The 25472-nt window shown below is 38.0% G+C and overlaps 1 protein-coding gene across 1 annotated transcript; it reads left to right on the forward strand.

The window, feature by feature from the left end:
• The first annotated feature begins 337 nt into the window (after window positions 1-337).
• Window positions 338-19626, forward strand: LOC124283408. The gene is made up of 4 exons (XM_046719459.1): window positions 338-557; window positions 1455-1981; window positions 16816-16948; window positions 19427-19626. The coding sequence occupies exons 1-4, from the start codon at window positions 380-382 to the stop codon at window positions 19624-19626; spliced, it is 1038 nt and encodes a 345-aa protein (XP_046575415.1). The 5' UTR covers window positions 338-379.
• Window positions 19627-25472: the final 5846 nt, after the last annotated feature.

Here is a 25472-nt window from a genome sequence, read left to right on the forward strand (position 1 = left end):
AAACATAATGTATAAACACAAAAAATTATACATCCAAGCTCAAATAGATTAGACATAATTTAAATTACTAATTTGAAGCTTACTGAATTATAACTAGTTATTTTCCATAATCTAAAGTTGATAATGTTACCTAATCGAATATAAAGTGATACGTCGCGCCTTTGCATCAAATATAATTATTTATGTCAGTGTTATTAAATCTTTATTACGTTTGTTACAAAACACAGTATGTTGGTAATTCAAAAAATCTCACACATAGACAGAAGTAATATCGTAAGTTATTACATGTAAACCATTCAAAGGTATTTCAAGCATTTTTGTTCAACTTCAATGGTGAATATCTGATAACAGAGCCTCCAGGGTCTATCACAACTACATCATGGCTGCTGTCGTTCCGAAGTACTCTGTGAGGAGGGCAACCAGAGCTGATGTAGCCGCCATAAAGAAATTAACAGACATTGAGGAATGGGAAATTCCCACAGACTTCATGTACTGTTCGTTTGACATGGACTCTAGGGCCTGGTTTGTGGCGGAGTCCGACTCGGGAGAAATACTAGGTAAGTGTCATGGCACTATGACACAACGAATGCCATTTCTGGTCCTAAGTATAGCAGGCTAAGGGGCATGGATGTTTCTTTCTTCTTATTTTGAAACACTGGAGCGCCATCTGTTAAATTATTCTGTATCTGCTTTTATTTCTCTCCTCAACTCCCCACATGGGTACTGTATGTGAGGCCCATTTCTGGTGTACCCGTTATATTTGTTGGAGTGAGTGAGTGAGTTTAGTTTTACGCCGCACTCAGCAATATCCAAGCTATATGGCGGCGGTCTGTAAATAATCGAGTCTGGACCAGACAATCCAGTGATCAACAGCATGAGCATCGATCTGCGCAATTGGGAACCGATGACATGTGTCAACCAAGTCAGCGAAACTGACCACCCGATCCCGTTAGTCGCCTTTTACGACAAGCATAGTCGCCTTTTATGGCAAGCACATGGGTTGCTGAAGACCTATTCTACCCCGGATCTTCACGGGTCGATATTTGTTGGAATATTGCTAAAACGGCATACAACTAAACTCACTCACTCGCTATTAATAAAGTCTGCAACATAAACCTTGACAGACATCAAAATCAGTCTCCCACAAAGCCAGGGTACAGTTCAAATGATAAGCATTGGCTGCTAAATTCTAAACAAAATCCCAATTGAGCTTGAATGTTGGTTTAAAGTTCAGAGTATAGTGAATATAGTTTTACGCCGCTTTTAGCAATATTCCAGCAATATCACGGTGGGGAAACCCGAAATGGGTTTCCTACATCTGGGAAATCGAACCAGGGTCCTCGGTGTAATGAGCGAACGCTTTACCCACTAGGCTACAAATCGACCTAAAAGTTCAGACGTTTCAATAATTTCTTATGCCTATCTATCTGTGTGCATTGTGATTATTTTAACAGCTTGTCGTTTCTTGGTGTATTATACGGAGGAGACAGTAGCTGGCGGCATCTATATCGTCAGGAAAGACCTCAGAGGCAAAGGAATCGGACGTGATGTGAACGCGCAATCCCTCAAGGCAGTGGGTGACGCCAACGTCACCATATCAGCCACCTTCGTTAATCTGTACGAAACCCATGGCTTCACTTTCTACTATGACATACACCTGAAACGAGGATCAGCGGAAGTAATACTGGGAGCAATTCCGGAAGCGGAAGTGAGGCCGGATATCAGAATACTTCCATACGAAAGTGTCATGTTCACTGAGCTGAAGGCATACGACGAAGCTGTATGTGAAACCGAGAGGTGTTACTACTTCAAAAACTGGATCATCCGCCATGCAAAACATATTCTCATTGCTCGCTCCAACACAGGACGTGTATTAGGATATGGACGATTGGCTGTGACAGAATACGGCCATGGGATTGCGCCGTTGTATGCTGATAGTGACGTCATAGCGATGACACTGTTGAAAAGACTCTTACTACAGGTGAATCCGAAGGATTCTGTCAATATGTTTACCACTTCCCAATCCAAAGCAATGATGGAGATTAACCGCAAAATTTCTCTAACAAATGTTGCTACGCTTCATAAAATGTACTCTAAAAAGCAAGTGCCCCAAACACCTGAGCGGTTGTATTCCTTATCTGCCATGGGGTTATCTACCGCCTAATGAACTCCCACCCTCTAGTGTGTTGATATACCACGGAGCCTTTGGTTTCAACAAATGAACATAAATTATAAGATTTTAGCGTTAAGCGTGGAATTTATGAGGCAATTTCATGCTTACAAAAAGCATTCACAAGCAACAATAAAGAGAGAGAGAGAACAATAGACGTATTTCAAATATTTCACAGAGTTGTTGATGGTATTAATATCTAAGTTGACATGTAATTACAATAACTGGCAAAACATTGCAAATAAATTTCACTGGTGGTGAGATTTCATCAGAAATGACGTGACTATCTATATACAGTGTATGAATACCATTTCCGACTATCACAGGTCTGTGTGGATGTGTAGAGAGCTTGAAGGCTTTATAGATTTGGAGAAAATATTTACGCTTCATTATGTTAGAAACGATATGCAAGGCAACCAGCAGGTGCATAACAGGTGCTTGTTTTGTAACGCCGTACTCAGCAATATTCTAGCTATATGGTGGTTGCATAATAGCTCTTCTTGGTGTTTATGTCAAAATATTCTCAACGACATTTTTTTCGAATGGACATATGTAAACCCTAAATATTTTACTTGGCCTTACGTGAGGCTTATATACAGACAATACATTCTAACTCACGAAATATAGTGTAACGTGTTTTTGTTATGCAGAATTGTCCAAGGTTCCTCGTTTCAAAGAGCTAAAAATAGATAACAAGAAGAGCAACTACAGCACGCTTGTAAGTAACAAATGTTGTTCCATCATTGTCCACAAGTACAGGCTCTACCCTTGGGCTCTCTGCAGTACAGGGGCGAAACTTTTAAGGGACTTGTTCACAGATGTTTCTTTGTTTCTAGCCAATACTTGTCATAAGCATCGGCTAATTTTATCAGCCCAATTTGGGAGGTTACTCTCAACCCAAGTGTTTTAGCTGTTTGTTATTTCACAGGGTGGAAGCGCTGTCCACACGAAATGTGGAGTTGCCCCAAGAGCAACTCCATTTCCTCGCTGGACAGTGAAAAACGAACAAGAAGTTATGTGGCTTGCATTTTCAAGAGTTATGGTCAGGTTTATTTTCAGATCCTCGCATTTTCATTATTTTTGCAAGTATATCAGGTTTTGACTGATTTGGAAAGAAAAGGATCTAGAAAGTTACAGATCTTTCTCAGCAATAGCTTTGTTGACACCCTCTATATTTATTACAATTGCGCGTTACAGGTGAGGCGCAATCCTTCGATAAGTGTCATGAGAGAAAATGATCGTTTGAACACGAAATATGGCATCCTCTGGTTACAGCAGTTATGTGTCCTTTGCGCGTTGAAGTGTCAGTTCTTAGATATATTGATATTTTATCAAGTCTTCATCGCCACAGTTTAGCAGCTTTAATGCTTCGGTCTCAAATTCTGAACTGGTTATTGTACTAAGCTGCACAATAGGACGGGCCCCAGTCAGCAGGAAACGAGACTATTGTGAAATCAGTGTTTTGATTCATGGTGGTTTGAATGTGTATTTTGAAGTGTCAAAAGTGTACAATCTTATTTTATAAAGAAAGAAAATTTGACACATTCCTGAATGCCAGAATGGTGTTTATCAATCAACTTCAACACAGTTTTGACTGTCTTCGTAAGGTCTGCAGATAAGATCGGCAAGTTCATTTTCTCATTAAATTGTGCCATTTGGATTTCTCCTTTATTTTTGTTTACAACTGCCATTGACTTGTCTATATCGCTGTTGGTGCCACCGGTGGGAACAAAGGAAGTCATTTTGTATTTGATTTCGCACATTCAACATTGGTTAGATGTCTCTTGGTTTTCAGATGCTTAGTGATGTGCTTTACCCGAATGTGCAATACTAATATCTGAATGATAGTATGAACAATGTACATACTTTGGAATAACCTGGTCTTGGTTATTCCTGGGGTAGATGAATATTTGTATATTTGTTAATACACTTCTGATCGTACATGATTTTGTAAAATGTTTGAATCCTGGCCCATATGAGCCCGACAAACGCTCCGCCACGATGCCACTGGTTGGGAAGGAATCGGAAAAGATGGGTAGAAACCGGGAAAATATGAGGGAACCCGACGATAAAGACCGGAAAAATTAGCCAATCAGATTACTTTGTATTTTCACAACATCTACCGAAGTACTTGATCTATAACTATCATCAATGAACATACATTACGGTCACGATTTTTACTAAATTACTTTCAGTTGTACTCGCGGAAGTGACTTGAAAGGGAGGTGACCCTTGTTTAGCTTCGTTTTCATGTCGTGTTTACGCTGGCAAGTAAAGCTGAAGTGAAACGAATGCATGTTTTCTTAAAACAATTTAATATGTGTTTTTATAGGTTTGCATCCAATAAATCCCAGACAGGGTACAAATTGCAATGATGGTGAACAATCATACTTGAAGATAAAAAAACCGTAATAAATACGCCAGGTAGGCAGTAACAAAACATTCTTCTTCACAACAGATATCTCTAGAATAACGTTTGAGCACCTGACGGTTAAAACTATAAACTGTCAACTCCTGGACAGTAAAATCACAACCCAATGGACAGTTTTTTTGCTTAGCGTGAACAACTCAATATAAAATGTACAGATTGATTTTTCGACGATCATTGAAAAGTACTGACGCATTAAAGCCTAAACTGCGAATGAAGACCTAAAATCACTATATCTCAGAATTGACGGCCAAAAAAGGTGTGTCTGCTGATGAGGATGCCATATTTCGTGTTGAAACGATCATTTTCCGCGATCTTGTTTCGATACTCAGGAGGGTGCCCTCGCTTAACGCGCAAGTGCAATAAATATGGAGGGTGTCCAGCAATTACAGAAAGATCTGTAACTTTCGAAGATCCTTCTGCCAATGGCAAAACCTGATATACTTGCAAAATAATGAAAATGCGAGGAAAAACCTACCTTTATTCTTGCGCCACGTGTCCTTCTTTCACTGTCCAGCGAGGAAATGGAGTTGCTTTTGGGGCAACTCCACATTTCGTGTGGACAGCGCTTCCAACCTGTGTATTTTCTCCTGGTTGAATAAACGCCAACTTTATCTTTCTCTACTTACGAAAGCTCTTCATGAAACAAAACATACCATACCAACACAGAGGGTTGCATGAGTACAATTAAAAGTAAAACTACCTCACTATCAACCATTCCACTGGAGCTGACCTTCAATGAAGGTAACTGAAAACCTTTACACCACCATAAGGATGACATGCAACAAATGTCACCTGGCGCCTGTCAACACTTCTTGAGTTGTACACAGTTGCTGTGAGACTGGCTAAAGTATGATGGCTGATTAGGGACATCGCTTTCTCGCCTTAAAATTCGGAGGCGAGAAAGTGATAGCACGAGACGAGAAAGCGATAGCACGAGACGAGAAAGCGATAACGCCAGACGAGAAAGCGATATCACAAGAAGAGAAAGCGATATCATTGCGCAAGAAAGTGAGAAAGCGATATTACCCACAATTCAGTCCTGTCTACGCATGATCCACTACAAAGGGGAGCTCAGTCGCCATTCGTAATTTCTGAATAGTAGTAAATGGTTCTCAGTAATGTTCTTGCCCAGGAATGGCGTTGTATGACTTGACCTTTAGAGAATATCTAAAACAGATGTAGACTTTCCTCTGGCATGGTATTTGTACGTATGCAGTAATCTAATCGTGGAATAACGGAAACGTTAATTTTTGTGATGCGACTAACGGAATTACATATTTTATGTCACGACTGGATTCGAATTGTCTTAACCAACTTAATCACACCAACCAATTGAATTATGATATTGTGTGACAAATATGTCGGAAGTGCCAGATGAAAGGGAGGGACCTAAAATATAAGATCTAGAAGATACGATACGCGGCAATTTGCAAAACATTGATGAAACCCTCCTTGCTGACTTGTCAAAGCATAAGTTAGAATTTGAAAATATTAAAGAACAGGAAATTAAAGGATTGCAAATCAGAAATAGGTTTCAATGGTATGAGGAAGGGGAAAAACCATCTAAAAAAATGTGTAATCTAGAAAACAGAAACTTTGTTAGTAAATCTATTACAAGCCTTATGTCTGATACAGGGGAAATCATCACTGATGGAAAACGTATATTAGATAAGCAAAAGGCCTTTTATCAGGATTTATTTTCTGAACAAGAGTGTATCGATGACCTTGAAGGTACACAGACGTTATCAGACATGAACAACCCTGTCCTTCCAAAACCTTTACAAATTGAACTGGAAAAGCCTATGAATACCAGTGAAATTCTTAAAGCAGTTAAATCAATGAAAAATAATGAGTCAAGGCATTGACGGCTATTCAATCGAGTTCTTCAAATTTTTTTGGCTGGATTGGGGAAAGTGGATTCTTCGATACATAATTCAATCATTTCAAAATGATCACTTGACTTTGACTATGAATAGGGGTGTCATAACTTGCTTACCTAAACAAGGAAAGGATAGAAAAAATTTGAAGAACTGGCGCCCAATTTCTTTGTTAAATGCCATTTATAAGATTATAAGTACATGTATCACTAATAGACTGAAAGTTACACTTGACCATCTGATACATGAAAATCAAACAGGCTTCATTCCTGGTAGATGTATCAGTGAAAATATAAGACTGTTATATGATATCATATTTGAAACTAGAAAGCAAAATAAGAACGGCCTTTTACTATTAATTGATTTTGAAAAAGCATTTGACACAGTTTCAAAAACATTTCTTAGCAAGATTTTACAAAAGTTTGGATTTGGTCCATACATGCTGAAATGGATATCTATACTAACGAAAAATGCTACCTCCTGCATTATCCAAAATGGACATCTATCCGAATTCTTTCCTAATAATAGGGGCTGTAGGCAGGGGGACCCCATCTCACCATATCTATTTTTGTCTTTAGCAGAGATCCTTGGTATCATGATTCGTGCAAATGTAAGTATTAAGGGTATTATCTTGAATAGCAAGGAATATAAGCTAGGCCAATATGCTGACGACATCCAGATCTTTCTGGATGGCTCCGATGTCAGCCTGAAGGCTGCTATGGATACTCTTTCTCTCTTCTATCGCATGTCAGGACTAAAAATAAATATAGACAAGACAAAAGCCCTGTGGATTGGAGCAATGGCTAACAGTAAAGATATAATATGTAGTGAATGTGGCCTGGACTGGCACGTTTTGGTTTTGGGTATTGTTTTAAATGCTGATTTGAATGACCTGTGGGTTATCAACACCAGGAAAAGGCTAAAAGTTATATCAAACATTCTTGGGAATTGGGGAAAAAGGAAGTTGACTATGACTGGGAAGATAACTAATTAAAACCTTGGCTGTATCTACTTTAGTACACGTTTTTACATCACCCCCTAATCCTCCTAAATGTTTCGTGGATGATATTGAGAAAATGTTTCTCACTTTTATCTGGAGTAGTAAACCTGATAAGATTAAGAGGAGGAATATGAAAAAGGATTACAGGGACGAAGGAAATAAGGGTGATTGATTTAAAATCCTTTATTGTTGCATTGAAACTAGCCACTTTTAAGAGGTAATTTAACAACGAGGCTAATAACCCTTGCAATGTTCCTATTCGTCAACTTGCTCAGATGGGCTCAAACATTGATCAATTCTGCATTGTGGACAACCCATATTGGAAAGCTGTTCTTCTATCATGGAAGAGATACAGAAGCCTATTCATAACTGATGAGAATGATCTGTCTAAAATACTTTCTGAGCCCCTCTGGTTTAATCACCAGTTTGTTGATTCATCCTTTTTGTCTTAAAAGTTGGTTTGAGTATGGAATCACTGAAGTTAAAGACCTCTGTAAATCTGTCGGTCTACTTTCTTTTAATCAGTTCAAGCATAGGTATCCAGTTAGAGGAACATTTATAGACTACAATTAGGACTCAGATTACATTACATTGGAGTATTGTTTTTACAAACTATAGAAAGTGTACTCGGGATGTTAAATTATTGGATTTTCAATTTAGATTCATCCACAAGATTATATATACTAAAAAAAAATTGTTGAATATGAAATTGATTGACAAAAATATTTGTACATTTTGCAAATCAGAACCACAGGATATTATCCATGTTTTTGTATCGTGTGAACATGTACAGATGTTCTGGAGTGAAACAAGGAGTTTTATTAAAAACACTTTTAGCATTGACATTGTACTCTCAGTTTTCACAATCCTGTTGGGACTTAACACTGGCTATGATTTTATTAACAACATTATTCTCGCTGGGAAAAGATTCATATATGTCTTAAGTATAAACAACAGACAGCTGCAAATGTCAGGATTTCTGAAAATAATACAGAATATTGTTTTTGTCGAAAAATACATAGCTAAGATAAACAACAGGCTTAAAGGTCACATGCAACCAAATAATCAAACATAATTAAAACACAACTATCACTTATTAATGACATATAATATACATTGCTGGTTACGAAAAAATATATAAACAAAATTATAAGCGTACAATCGCAAATCGAAAGTGCAAAATTGTGTACTTCGGTTTATTTCCCAAGAAACGAAGCAGCCGGGATACCGAACCCAGTCAGAGCGGGTGGGTGTGCACTCAAATGTAACGGCTGGTTCATTTGCAGATGCCTTCACGGCTAATTGTGTGTGTATATATATAGAGAGATGTTGGGTTTTGTAAATACATGCTCATTTTTTGTGTATAACATTTTGCAATCAACAGACATCATAACATGGCATGTGTTCAAGTATCACACCTGCCTGTCTGTGTAATTACATAATGTGACAGAGACCGAACTCGGGCCATAAATCAATGCATTTTGTTTATGGTGTATAGCCTGATTGGTGTTAAGTTCAAATTGCATGTGGTCAGTGATAACAGCTGTGTATTGAATATTGTCATTAGCAGACAGGCAGGCAGACGCACAGGTGTCAATAAAACAAGACATTGAGTTTTGTCTGTGACAACGACATACCTATATCACAGTTAGAAATTCTGTCAACGCTAAATAATGACATTGCTTTTAAGTATCGAACTGAGAAAGTGTCTCGGTAAGAAGAACGTGTGGTGAAATAGACAAATGAAATTATATAAAAAGTTAATTTACTGTCATAACATATAAAAAAGCTCGCGCCTGTGAGATATCAACAAAACATTAGAAAAATAGCTCACACCAAAGCCTTCACCGAGTATTCACCCGACAACCCGCTTCCAAGCTGCGCGAACCTATTTACTTGCGCACGTGCTATGAGCGCAGCCCAGCTGTTGAAACCAGTTTTCCCCAGAAAAGTCTGGGGACAATTAGTGAAACGTTTGAACTCCGATTTCGCGCGTTTTTTTTCATCGCGTTATTTTTCAACTTTATAAGTTGAATTTGCATTTTTTGACGATTTGTTTCGGTATGTCCATACCGAAAGGTATCCGAATCTGCAAAAGTTGTGTTTTACGTTGCCTGTGACCTTTAACAAATTTCACAAAATATGGCCTAATGGTTTTATTTCGAACTTTGAAAATCTGCAAGTCTCTGGGCCAATAAATAATCAGCTCCAACATGCCTACGACCCATGAGTTTGCTGCTGGAGGTTTGCACTTTGTCTTTCTATACCCATCCTTGCGAACTTTGAAATTAGTAACTCTGCTCTCAGGGGTAACCGGGTTTTAACATCATATAAATATCCTATAATAATTATAAGAAGAAGAATAATAATAAGAAGAATAAGAAGAAGAACAATGATAATAATATTAATTACTCAACATGCAGGTAACCCACGAGCTTGTCGCTGGAGTCATGTACTCCCCGACTTTTGTACCTATACTTTCACAAATTGGTAACTTGTTGTTGCCAATGTATAACCAGCTCCAAGTGCATTACCTATGGAGTTTGCAACTGGAGTAGTGTACTCTCTGATTTTGTATACCTATATTATCACACTTTGAAAATTTGAACTCTTGTTGCTGATGTATAACCAGCTCTTACAAGCCCGTAACCAAGAGAGTCTGTTGCTGGAGTGATGCACTCACAGACTTTGTGTACCTATGTTTTCACACTTCGAAATTAGTAAATCTTTGTTGCTGATGTATAACTAGCTATAACATGCCTGTAACCGTGGAGTCTGTTGCTGGAGTGGTGCACTCCCTGACTTTGTGTACCTGTTTTCATACTTCGAAATTAGTAAATCTTGTTGCTGATGTATAATTAGCTAGAACATGCCTGTAACCCGTGGAGTCTGTTGCTGGAGTGGTGCACACCCTGACTTTGTACCTATATTTCCACACTTCGAAATTGCTAAATCTTTGTTGCTGATGTATAACTAGCTAGAACATGCCTGTAACCCATGAAGTTTGCTGCTGGAGGTGTGCACTCCCTGACTTTGTATGCCAGTAACTATATTTTCTTACTTTCAAAATTTGTAACTCTTTGTTGCCAAAATATAACCAGCCATAACATGGAGTTGTGTTCTCCCTGTCTTTGTATACCTATCTGAAATGAATAAAAATATTGAAAAAAAAACAAACAAAACTTTATCTTTCTCTACTTACGAAAGCTCTTCATGGCGTTGTATGACTTGACCCTTAGAGAATATCTAATACAGATGTAGACTTTCCTTTTGCATGCTATTTGTACGTATGCAATAATCATATCGTGAAATAACGGAAACGTTAATTTTTGTGATGCGACTAAGGGAATTACATATTTTATGTCATGACTGGATTCGAATTGTCTTAACCAACTTAATCACACCAACCAATTGAATTATGATATTGTGTGACAAATATGTCGGAAGTGCCAGATGAAAGGGAGGGACCTAAAATATAAAATCTAGAAGATACAATGAAAGGGTGGGACCTATGACAAATAAGGCATTGTGACGAGTATCGTTTCATGGTGATTTCCACCATGAGTGGCCAGCACTAAGACAACCTAGCAACGTACAATCAACCACATCCAAACCATCATCCTAAAATAAAATCACTGCAATACCCTTCCACATTAAGTGAGTGAGTTTGTGAATTACGATCTATGTCGCTTAAGGGCACTTTCCATGTTTTAGGTTCATTGTTGATGGGTTTTTTGTGACGACATACTGTACGCCATCAGTTCAATTCCTACTTAGTGGAATGGTGAGTTACACTTACATTTCAAACAAATTGAAACTTGCGCTTCTTTTGCAGCTCAGTTTAATACCTGTACATCACATTCTGAGAGTTTTAAAGTATGTGACACTATAAATGAGCCGTATGTAGACAATCCTAATTTAATTATCAGTTCTCCATAGAAATGAGGTATGGGAACTTCACCATTTATGTTTATGTCACTTTATTGTATTTCAGGGTGATCAAAATACAGCTGTAGTTTCTTCCAATTAAGGACGATGATATTTATTAACTGAAGATCTTCACCTATAATAACCCCAATCGCTCCTACCCAAAGATAGAGGAGACGCAGGTGACAGTAAAGCACCTTGGTTCCTCAATGTAGTAACAGAACCATTCCACATTCAATGGTGTAATCTAAGCAAATAAAAGGATACAGTCAAACGTTCGTGTAATCAAAGCTGAAAATAGTACGCAGTTAAACACTGGTCTAGCCATATATAGTGAACTTCTTTGAATAGCATTTAGAAGTTGGTGTGTTGAACAACGGTGAAAGTTCTATGGATATACAACTTCTTTGTTATAATGCAAGCGTTGTTTGGTCTGCCAATTTCAAACCCGTTTTGCCATCAAAATATCTATCAAAATCCATCTTTTCCGCCAAGTTTTCTTCTAACAAAGGTTACATAATAGACATGTAATACCAACAACTGATTTTCTACAATATATTGTTATACTCCGCCGCCATTTTGACTGTATGTAATAATTGATGTGTGTGATATGTACTCTTATGCCACTATTGGTGGTCGATTGAGAATGAAAGAAAAGTAAAGGCTACAGCTGGACGTCGTCGCACAGGTTTTGAAAAGCTGATTGGTGACACGTGTATCCAATAAAACTTTCGTAACATTCCAGGGAAGGAGTTGAAACTCGTTCAATATATGGATTCATCTACCTGTATTATCTTATAAATAATTTGGTCAACTCATGTCAAAACGATTCAAATCGAATGAGAGCAATATGTGACATTCACTGGGATGCAGACAAATAAACCCTCCTACACATCTACAAAAACATTTGTCATGTTCACACTGGAGTGAGTCGCTCCCGTCCTTCTCTATCCCCTACCAATTATGATAAACCAAACTCCTTGCAATATAACAATATAAAGCCCCCCCCTCCAAATAAACAATAAAAATAAAATAAAATAAAATATAAAAAGTCATAGGTGCAAAGACTAAAGTTAGTACCTACTACCTGGCAGTTACTAGAAGAAACCAAATTACTCTATACTACCAGACTGGGTCTGAAAACAAAATAGCACAACACAAAACAAATAGGCTCCCTTAAATTCAGAATAAACCCTTTAAAACATCTCTATCCAGTCACACATTACACTGTATGCTCGATTACCCAGACTAACTCACAATGTCAAGGTCACACACAGCACGTTTCAAAACCAAAACATAACCACCGTACCCTGCCTCCCCAGCCCTACTTTTAACATTTAACCCCTTTTCATCTAGTTAGTAGACTCCTTATTAGCTTATCAGCAACATTTTAACTGTTCTGCACAATAAGTCACAAAATACTTTGCACTACTTACTTAGTTTAACTTATACGCAGTCAACTTCCCAACCCTCGTACGTCCAACTTCTCAACTCCCTATCTAAACTAAACTTATACAGGTGTTTTATTATATAGTGCTTTATTCCCCAAGTAATAATTATATTACGTTTTTGTTAAACACACACCTATCACGTCGGTCGATGAATTGTGGCACTGTCACAAGTCGATAGTTGGGATATGGGAACAGACAGACATCTACGTATGTACACAAGCCATTCGTGTAGAAGTATGGGAGACTATGGCACATGCATTTAGAACAATACCTTTTTCACATAGAAGTAGAAATATATGTTTGAAATATGCACACATAAAAAGACCAGATCAAAGGCCCAGGGTGTATAAAGTTCTATCACTGATACAATAACGCCCGACGTCGAGAGAGAATACAATATAGGATTTAGGCAACGTTAAATCACATGGGGAGTTGGTTTGGTTTATTGTTTAGCACCGCACTCGGCACTGTACCAGCTATATGGCGGCGGTCTGTAAATAATAGAGTCTGGAACAGACAACCCAGTGATCAACGTCATGAACATCGATCTACGCAGCTGGGTTACGATGACATGTGTCAACCAAGTCAGCGAGCCTGACCACCCGATCCCGTTAGTCATCTTTTACGACAAGCATGAGTTGCTGAAGACCAGTCTAACCCGGATCTTCATGGGTAACATGGGGAGTAGGCATATATGTAGCTTTAGTAAAAACATTACTCGTAACATACCTACAGGAATTTATGGTTGTCAACGTCTGTATTTGTGGAACACGATGTTACGGAGTATATTCTTATTCCTTCATCAGGTGAATGAAGAAACTAGGAAACAAAAGGCTATATACGTACATTTGAGACAACAGTAATAAGATAACAAGGGAAGCCAGTTGTTAATTATTGCTAAATTGGTAGGGTGGATGGACAAATGGAAGCCAGGGATTGTTAATCCAGGCATGAATGATGACATAACAGCGGTGTCATTTAAACAAGGGAAATGACAATAAAGAAATGTAAGCCGGGAATTTATCCAGGCCTAATTAGTGATGTAACAATAATGATTGTTATCCTTTTTACAGACTTTTTAACAAAGCATGTTCATTTTGTTTCTATACGACTAAAACAAATGGCGATAAATCCTTCTGTTTGATTAAATCATACGCAGGCAAGACGTCATGTGTAGACAGGGCAAGGTTATGGGAAATATCGCTTTCTCGCTCTATCGCTTTCTGCTTTCTCGTCTTGTGCTATCGCTTTCTCGTCTCGTGATATCGCTTTGTCGCCTCCGAATTTTAAGGCGAGGAAGCGATGGCCCTAATCAGCCACCTTACTAAAGCGAACCTAGGGAATAGGACCAGGCAATGTAAATTGATCTTCAGGTATATCAATGTGATACATTCTAATTCAACTTAGTATGTAACACCAGTTCTGATTGATCAATGCTATAAATTTCCGACCATATAATCAGCAATATACGATCTCACTAAAACCTTTGAATGTATCCTTACACTATTGGGGTAACGCTGTGTTTCAAGGCATTGTCATTTGCAGAAGGCCTAGGTCAATTGACTCCCCATTCCAGCTAAAATGGGTGGAATTTGTGTTAAAAAATGTCAAAACAGTATCATGAATTTAATTTTTAAGTTCAAACAACTTACTCGCAAGAGGCTGTTGACCCAACACTGTCAGATCAGGGGCGGTATACTAAAAACGTTTTGTCTTAATTTTTGAAAAATTGACTTAGCTAAGTCAGAAACTTAGTTCGTATTCATAAAGTGACTTAGTCAAAAACTTAGCTTAGTATGAGGTTAAGAAACTTAAGTTCATAGCCGATATGCGTGCGCACCGTTGCTGAAGGGAAAATACCAGCAACGGAAAACTTCCAGTGGAACTCTTAATGCAAGAAAATAAAAAAGTGACGACAAGCGGGGATTCCCTTCTGTCATCGTATCGCAGACGACAACACAGCGAACAAAATGGCAGAAACTGGGACCAATGATGCAAAGAAAAGAAAACCGAATTGGGAGTAAGGACGAATATCTGCAGTTAACAGAACTAGTAAAGCAAAGGAAGACATTGATAGAGGGAAAATTCGGGCCCGGTTTGACTTCGGCACACAGACAGGAGGCGTAGCAGGTGAGTGCATTCAATGTGAATAAGAACGCCGAATATCAGGCTTGGTCTGACAATTATTAATTATTAATTACCTAATAACAACTGATGCTACATTGTACGGTAAGACTTCCGCCCATAACAACCACATACCCCCACCACCACCCCAAAGTTTTAACGATGAGGAAAATTTGCTTTGAGTGGCATTCTTAGCAGTTGGAAATTTCTTTCAGGGTGTTAAGTATCAATTAAAAAAACATGTTAAAACTCATTCTTATCAGATGTGGAATATAAATTCAGGTCATATGACTTGATAAGAATGAAATTTCAGGGGGGATACGGGCGGAAGTATTTCACATTACCATTGCACAGATTTAATACAAGTGAAAAAAACAACAATTATTTTACTGTGATACAGACAGCACTTTTGTAATGTCTGTTTCATTTGAAGATAATCAACAATATCATTCCATGTAAAATGTTGTTCCTTTACGTTTTATTATGTATTATCATGTATATTTGCGTTATATTGCGAATATTAGGAGCTAATGATCAGCTTAGGGGACCGTTCACAATTTAATAGCTGGGGGTTGGGGTGACCCATTTTGTTGTGGGGAGGTGTCAACATTAGTAATTGATTTTCATGACATGCAAGGGGGTCGCTTAGTTTGTTAAAAAACATTAGGGGGGTCATTCACATAGCATCGTCACATAAAAATCACCCCCCCCCCTCCCCCAGCCATAAATCATGAACGATCCCTTACTACGATATTTCATTTTCACTGAGCTTATTATAACGTCAAGACATCCGCTTGAAATGGGCATCAGACCATGAAAAAGAACCCAAACAATCTTTAAACATTAAACATTAACACACACACAAAAAAAAATTGTTATTCCAATAAATGTATGAGATTCTTCTTTATATGAAGATTAAAAGTTGAGGATAGAGGGTCTTTGTTGTTGTTAAGTCTCTAAAGTCTAACAAAGTATATCCTTTCTTTTTAAACTTATGTACTGTGCAGTTATTTATTTATAATTGAAGATGATTTTAGGCTACTTATAAAGATTTTCTTGTTTCTCATTAAACTGCCCAGCCCTAAAATTCGACCTGACCTTAAGATGTTTTTTTTATTTCTTACACAAGAGAAATAACTTTGGTTCTCGAAATGTGCATGGAAATTTGACAATTCTAGGTTTTAATTATCCATCGGAGAAAAGGTGTTAAATTGCCACACAAATCAAGGCTTTTTTGTCATGAAATAAATAAAAAGTAAAAATAAAATCTGCCTCCCAGACCAATATTTTTTTGAAAAAGTGATGAGAAACACGAATTTTTTGTTGTGTGGCGTAACATAAATCAGAAAATTTATTATTTAATTAAGATTAAAATTTTAATAATAGTGACAAACTACAGTTTCTAAAGCTCAACATAATGTAAATCAGAATTATTTCATGTCTATCTACTTATGTTATGTTGACAATTGAAAGACAATTATGATTACAAACCCCTGACCATGTGGCCATGCTTGGTCATTTCTTGGCCATGATTGGTCATGGTCATTTACATATCAACCAAATCATTTATTACCTGCTGCTATTAGATTTCTTAAAGAACATTAATCTATTAATTGAATGCTATATATTGAGCAATGATTAAATTGAATTGCTTAAAACAATATCATTTGTTACCTTCAATTTGTGTCTTTGTTCATTGATTTTAAAAACCTGGCATAAAATTAATTGATAGTGTTGATGATTCTTTGTTATAGAATGTAATAAAATTATAACAAGCGGTTCTAAAAAAAGTATGAGTTTAACAGAATGAATCTTTTTCAGAGTATAACTGACAGCCTAAATGCTGGGGGCTCTGTGTAAAGAAGAAATCCAAGAAGACCAAAGAAGAAATCGAAAAGAAGTGGAAGAATATGAAAAGCAGCGGAAAGAAGCGTTTCTCAACTTTCCACAGGGCGACAACAACTACTGGTATGTATCAAACAATTATTAATGACTTTTCATCACAATATAAAAAAATTACCGGTATCACAGAAATAAAATACATTTGTATAACTTTTAACAATGTTGAGAACTTCTTAGTTGATATCATTTGTGATTTAAGAATTGTATTTCTTTTTAAAATGTCTTAAGCATGTGTAACATATAGATTATACAAAACCTATTTGACTGTAATAATCAGTATTAATCACTATCTATGTATTATGAAATTGATGAATGGAAATTGTTTTTCAGGCGGCGGTCCTCCACCGACACCACTCAGCCCTCTTACTGACAATGTCATTGACGTCATTGGCAGAGAAAATGAAATCCTAAAAATCCTCCACAATGCTGCAAATCTTGAATATGCAACCAGCCCAACAAGGGTATGTGACATAGGAAATTAAAGAAATGTACAAATAATATATTCTGATTAACAAAAGCCAAACTTAAATCAATCAATTAGGAATAAGAATATCAAAAGGTATACACAAATGTATATTCTACCATGGCTACGTGAAATGCTCGATTTTGATTGGTCAATCAAAAAAATTAGACACTATCAATTTTGGATTGAAAATTCGTCTGATTTCATGACCGCTTCACTGCGCACGTATACAACACTGCCGCATCAGCTTGACCACTAACACGGCTAATAACACAACAGACGTGATGGAAATGCTGATAAAACATTTATTTAAACTCGAAAAATACAATTATTATATGATTTTTCCTCCACAATTATTAGGGAACCTCACTATCATATAACCTTCTATAATAAAAATATTTAAACTCAATTACAATACACAGCCCCCAACATATACAAACAATATCTAACATGTAAATCAGAAAGCCTTGTAAATTTCATCCCTATCTATACAAAATGTGCAGCAAATCCTTACTAAACATTTACCTACCTAGTAAATGGTATATTTGTTTCCGTTTAGAATCATAAGAATGGGAAATTCGCAAGATAACGGTCAAGCGAAACACAAAATTTATGCGACTCACACTCCATCATGTCCCGTTACATCGTTCAAAAATACATGTAAAAAAATGAACCACCAGAATTCTGCTCTCTGCCACAAGGCTGTCACTGTTGGTGATCTATGTTCGTACACTTTGAAAAAAGTCCCAAATGACGAAAACAATGTTCCAAGGAATCCCAAGTTAGTCGCATGTACACAAAGCAGCACTGTCACTCTTTTCGTAGCATGCCGGGGTGGAGGCACCTACAGCCTATGTAAGTGAAATCATGATCCACACTCGCTGGTCATACAAATCTTTGAATAGTTACAGATCGTAGGTCGATCAGAAAAGGATCTATTCTTCGATTCTGCAGGGTTCATCAGATTCGACAGTCACGTCAAGTATTTTCCACTGCCACTCAAAATGTAAACACTGGCTGTCCGCCATTTCAAACTGTTGCGTAACTGTCAACGACTACAGACTGCACTTCCAAGAAAAATCAGTAGGTCAGATGATTCAAATATAGTGTGGCCAGGGGGTTAGAGTAACATGGCACGCAAAACAATAGGCTGGTTTCGGTCGTGTGGAGTTGGGATTATATAAACCAAGCTCTTAGGTATTACATTATTGCATTGAATAAACAGTAGTTAGTTTTCTTTGGACAGAATATTATATATGTTGCAATGTTTAAAAAAATACGAACGGCACCTTCCGCTCCCTTCACAGACGAGTTCAATTCGCCGCTCGCACCATGCCGGATTTCGCAGCGTCTTCCGCGGAAGGAAGGAGTTCGATTTTAAATCGGTTATGGTAGAATGGAGATAAACGTAATCTGTTAGAAAATTAGATGAATGTTAGGCAGAATTGATAGACTCTAAATTAATCATTTGAAACCTCACACAGTACGTTTATCTCCTAAATGTAATGAAGTAACAGTTAACATTGCAACAAATATCGCTATTCAGTATTGTGAATTAAATATTGATTCGGGATGGGATTGGGTGCTTAGCGTGTACATCTACATCTACCAATCAAGATCGCTTAGTTCGATAGTTTCAAAAGCATGGAAATCATTAATTTGACTGACTGACTGACTGAGTTTGGTTTTACGCCGCTTTTAGCAATATTCCAGCAACATCACGGCGAGGGACACCAGAAATGGGCTTCACACATTGTACACATGTTGAGATTCGAACCCGGGTCTTCGACGTGACGAGCCAACGCTTTAACCATTAGTCTACCCCACCGCCCCCAATAATTTGACAAAACAAATAATCCCAAAATATCTTTATTTATAGTTTAATCTATGACAGTGTCATAAAGAATTTCTATTATTACAATCTATTTCATTGTTCCATGTCAAATTTGTCAAAAAAAATTCACTTCAATCAAAAGACTTATATTTAGGGGTTTGTTGGACTGAAAAGAGAGGAAAAACACATTCCACTTTGTTATTTCATAAATTCTGTATTTCAGTTTCATATTCTTTATCCTTTGCAGATTTTGTGAAAAAAGTTTGTGAACCAGCACAGGTATTTCACATTCCAAGTCCATCACCTGAGTCACCTCAGCTCTATCAACAGGTCCTACCACAACCTCAGCTGCCTCAGCCACTTCATGCTCTGATGAGAGAAAGACTGCAGTTAGAGATGGAATGTCTTAAGTTAAAGAAGCGTTACCTCAAGCAGAAACTTAAATAATACGGAAGAGTGATTCACAGTTATAATATCTGGCTTTGATTAAACTTTGAAACTGAACAGATTGTATGTTTTCATTCCAAATGAACTTATTTCTTGCTCAATTTGGATTTTTTCAGCATATTCAAGTCTACAAATTACTTTACAAGGATTCACTATTGCATATTTAAAATTTAATAATTCGGTTACTCTTGGAGAAAAAGGGGGACGATATCCTGGAAAACAGCTTATTTTGCACATGGTCATGATATATTGCAAAAATGAAACTTTTTGCTTCTGTTTGATTAACAAGAAGAAAGAAACTAATTAAAAAGACATTTTTGACAAACTCACAAGGAAAGTTTGTAATTGCGAACTGTTCCTGGTTTCGAACTCCTATGATACCCTGTGCAGGCAGCACTAGCTGTCCATTTTGTTGGGGAGGGTTGACCCTGTGGTTGCCATCGAGATTTGGAAGCGGAATATTTCTGGTTTTGCAAATATTATGCAGTACAGCACATTCAGTGATGACCTTAATGGAAAGCCAGTTTATATAGTTATAAATCATATGAACTTCTTGCTCATAAATTTTTCAGATTTCAAAATCACAATTATTGATGTTATCAATTTTATTACAAATTACATTTACAACTATTTGTTGCATAACAAATTGTCACATAAAAACCTGTACCTTTCAAATATTACGTAACATGTTCTTGATTGAAAAATGCCGTATTGCCACAAAAAGATCCATGGTCATTACTTATATATCATTTCAAAATGATAAATTGAACAAAAGCCAATGAAAGAAAAATATGTAATTACTTTGCATGCTCTTTCTGGTGAAAGTCTCATCTCCCCATGAAGGACACCGAACCTTCTTTTCAACTGGCCAAATCCCCTTTCAACTGAACTTCTTGTTCTCTTATGTGATCTGGAAAGAGATATGTGTTGATAACTTAATAATCAACAGGATTAATCAGAGGCAAATGATAATAATAATAGAAATAATATAAAATTTCAAATCGCTATAAGTAATTCTAATTTATTCAAGTCATATGACTTTTTTCAAAACTGTTTAACGTGAAAATGACTTATCAGTCTGGTTATTATTAGAACTAAATAAGCATCTGAATTTTCCGACACAATCTTCTTTTAGACACACCCCATTTCAGCTTTGTACGTTACCCCTAAGAAGGGGGATAACTCTAATTAGATAAACTTGGCACGACTGTTCGGTGTTTACAGTAAAGTTACCTGTTGTAATTTGTCTGGTGGCCGGGTTGTGGTCTCAGGTAGGGTGTTAGGAACCATCTCTTTGAGGGGATCCGCTGTCTCCGAGTAGATGAGCGCCTGCTGGCAGGTTATTCCCCTCCATCAAGCGGTGCAGTCCGCTTTGTGTTAATATCCGGCTGTCATGCGTTGAACCTGGCCACCGTGCAATTATGTCAGTTATTTTGTCGTCAGCATCAAACACTCCCTGTTGAAAAAATAAAATGTTCTAAGGTAAGGATACACGATGTGAATATTTACCAAAACCACAGCTTGAAAAACCTTTACATAAAGTAATGAAGATAGCTGTTTTATTTGAAGCAATTTGACAAACTCATAAGAATTGACGTGTGATTAGAATGATAAGTTATAGGCCCCTACCTGTGTGTTGATACTGTGGTAGTGGAGCCTGTATCTGCACATGAGTGCAGTCAATAACACCAATACCTCCGGGGGAAATGGGCCACCTGATAGAATGCAATTTGATTCCTGCGGATCTCGTTGGGTTGTGTCGGAAAGCAAACAAATCTAGTGAGAATCCGGTGTGATGACAGTTCACTGACAGTCTCATGTACAGCACGGGACACAGTATAGGCTGACTAACTCCATGGCCATCACCATTACATAGCTGGAATTTTCCTGTTGCCAGGAAGCGCAATGCCAAAAGTGTTTTCACAGTGGCATCAACTGCATGATTTCTTGCTGTATTAGGCTGAATGGCATTCGATACCAAATCAATTACAAACTGTATGCCGCCCCTGTCTAAACGATACCGTTTAATGAGTTCTTCATCACTTAAGTCCTCAAAACGGTTACTGCTTGGACGGTAAATTCTTCTATTGGCATGTCTGGCGGCCATTTTTTGTCAACTGACTTACGTTACATACATAGAGTTAAGCCTAGCCAACAGCAGGCTTAGGATTTAAGTCGAAAGTCGAAAATTACACAAACTTAAGTCTAATACTTTTTGTGAATATGACTAAGAAAAAACATAAGTCTTAAGTCAAACATAAGTTTTTATTTGGAACTTAAGTCATTTTTTAGACTTAAGTCCTTTTAAGAATACCGCCCCAGGAAACAAGATTTATGACGTCATTATGGAGCGTGACGTCACCTGCTGTGACAACAGAACTGATAATGGCCCTCATTTCTGATAACTAGAGGGCGGTTTCATCATAATTCCGCCCATTTTATGTACAACACTATGATTTATTCATCATTGTCAGATTTAGTCAGTGTGCACATAATAAACGTGATGAAGTTTGAAAAGGGAACTATTTTTTCTGGCGATGGTGTAAGTTCAAAGAGTGATATGATTAACCTTTGACCTAGATGAACTTTGACCTGGTTTAAATAGTGAATTTTTTTTTCACGAAAAACAGCGTAAAACGAGTTGAATTAGAATGGGGATAACTGTACTGTGTTTGACGAATTGGGGGCGTATAAGAACTTAAAACTTGTGATTGGCAACTCTGTTGTAGACTTCTCATCCCGGGTAAAAAACCTTGATGTCTATTTTGACTCCGAGTTGTCCATGGATTATCAAGTTGACAATTTGTTCAAAGCCGTTTTTATCATCTCAGATGTATCAGTCAAATTCGTCATCTGATATCACTTGATGCAGCCAAGACATTAGTACAGTGTTTGGTACTCTCGAGTTTCGACTATGCGAACAGTTTGCTTCTAGGCATCAGTAAAGGATCTCTGAGGAGACTTCAAAAAGTTCAAAATGTAGCGGCGAGAATCGTTACAGGTGCCGCAAAGTACTCTCACATTACGCCGATACTGAAGTCATTACACTGGCTTCCGGTTGAGGAGAAGATAGTGTTTAAAGTACTCTGTATCACATTCAAGAGTCTAAAAGGCATGTCACCAGAATATCTAAGTGAACTGCTAGCCCCCTACAAACCATCCAGACAACTGCGATCTGAAAGCAGATTCTTTTTGAAAACTCCTTCTTATAGACTGGCCTCTTATGGAAAGCGTTCTTTCAGTGTTTGTGCTCCATCGCTGTGGAATGAACTGCCCCTCGCCTTAAAACTGTCCCCATCTTTTGCTGCGTTCAAATCACATCTTAAAACGCATCTCTTTTCATTGCACTATTAACTCTATTCAAACATTATTATTATTTTGTACTTATGTGGGGTAGTGTATTCCCATACAAAGCGCTTCTTATGTGAGATAGTGTATTCCCATACACAGTGCTAATTATGTGGGGGTAGTGTACTCCCATACCCAGTCATTCTTATGTGGGGTAGTGTACTTCCATACCAAGTGCTACTTATGTGGGGTAGTGTATTCCCAGTATCTTGTGCTTCTCATGTGGGCTAGTGTATTCCCATACCCAGTGCTACTTATGTGGGGTAGTGTATTCTCAATATCCAGTGTTACTTATGTGGGGTTGTGTATTCCCATACTGAGTGCTACTTATGTGGGGTAGTGTATTCTCAATATCCAGTACTACTTATGTGGGGTAGTGTATTCCCATACATAGTGCTTCTTATGTGGGGTAGTGTATTCTCAATATCCAGTGTTACTTATGTGGGGTAGTGTATTCCCATACTGAGTGCTACTTATGTGGGGTAGTGTATTCCCAATATTCAGTGCTACTTATGTGGGGTAGAGTACTCCCATACCAAGTGCTTCTTATGTAGGGTAGTGTACTCCCATACTGAGTGCTACTTATGTTGGGTAGTGTACTCCCAAACCAGGTGCTACTTATGTGGGGTAGTGTACTCCCATACCAAGTGCTACTTATGTGGGGTAGTGTACTCCCATACTGAGTGCTACTTATGTGGGGCAGTGTACTCCCATACCAAGTGTTACTTATGTGGGATAGTGTATTCCCATACCCAGTGCTACTTATTTGGGGTAGTGTATTCCCATACTGAATACTACTTATGTTGGGTAGTGTACTCCCATACTGAGTGCTACTTATGTAGGGGAGTGTATTCCCATACTGAGTGCTACTTATGTGGGGTAGTGTATTCTCAATATCCAGTACTACTTATGTGGGGTAGTGTACTCCCATACCAAGTGCTACTTATGTTGGGTAGTGTACTCCCATACTGAGTGCTACTTATGTGGGGCAGTGTACTCCCATACCAAGTGCTACTTATGTGGGATAGTGTATTCCCATACCAAGTGCTACTTATGCGGGGTAGTGTATTCCCATACTGGGTACTACTTATGTTGGGTAGTGTACTCCCATACTGAGTGCTACTTATGTAGGGGAGTGTATTCCCATACTGAGTGCTACTTATGTGGGGTAGTGTATTCTCAATGTCCAGTACTACTTATGTGGGGTAGTGTATTCCCATACTGAGTGCTACTTATGTGGGGTAGTGTATTCTCAATATCCAGTGTTACTTATGTGGGGTTGTGTATTCCCATACTGAGTGCTACTTATGTGGGGTAGTGTATTCTCAATATTCAGTGCTACTTATGTGGGGTTGTGTATTCCCATACTGGGTGCTACTTATGTGGGGTAGTGTTTTCCCATACTGAGTGCTACTTATGTGGAGTAGTGTACTCCCATACTGAGTGCTACTTATGTGGGGTAGTGTACTTCCATACTGAGTGCTACTTATGTGGGGTAGTGTACTCCCATACATAGTGCTACTTATGTGGGGTAGTGTTCTCCCATACTGAGTGCTTCTTATGTGGGATAGTGTATTCCCATACCAAGTGCTACTTATTTGGGGTAGTGTATTCTCGTTATCCATTGCTACTTATGTGGGGTAGTGTACTCCCATACTGAGTGCTACTTATGTGGGGTAGTGTATTCCCAGTATCTTGTGCTTCTCATGTGGGATAGTGTACTCCCATACTGAGTGCTACTTATGTGGGGTAGTGTATTTCCATACCCAGTGCTTTTTATGTGTGGCAGTCTACTCCTTGTTCCCAGTGCTTTTCATGTGGGGTAGTGTATTCCCAATATCCAGTGCTTCTCATGTGGGCTGGTGTATTCCCAATATCCAGTGCTTCCCATGTGGGGCAGTGTACTCCCATTATCTTACCTTCATGTAAAATACTTTAATTTCATTGGTCAATGAAGGTTTAACAAGTTTCCGTGGATATGAAAAAGTATTACCGGCTGCCATGATAAGTGCCAAGCTCTCCGCCGCGAAGCTGAAGCGGTAACAATCGTATGACGTCATAATATGACGCATGCCGTGCCCAGAGTTTCGAAAACTGTTCGATCAGCTGTTTTGGGGTTCACTTTGTACAGATATATTTTTCCGATTTTCACTGCTTTATTTAAGCTGTTTTATACATTGAGTGGTTTGCACACTCAACTTAAACCTAATTAACCATTTTTATAGCAGTTTTTAAGCTTGTCAGAATATATTTCACTGAATATGTTTTAAATCCAGTGGAGAGGCAGTCGCCATTTTGTTTACATGTCATATAGTCGGTCGCGATCTTCAACATAACCTAAAATGATGTTTTGTACATTTAACATGGCGGTAAGATAAATACGTTGTATGCTTCTCCCTCGGGTAATACGGTCTGATGTACGCCTTTCTGTAGCAGTGTCACCCCTCGCCTACCTGCTCGAGTGACACTGCTACAAAGAGGCGTACATCAGACCGTAT

The sequence above is a fragment of the Haliotis rubra genome, unplaced genomic scaffold (assembly GCF_003918875.1).
Source record: "Haliotis rubra isolate DU_JTF1 unplaced genomic scaffold, ASM391887v1 Scf314, whole genome shotgun sequence".
NCBI classification, from domain to species: Eukaryota; Metazoa; Mollusca; class Gastropoda; order Lepetellida; family Haliotidae; genus Haliotis; species Haliotis rubra.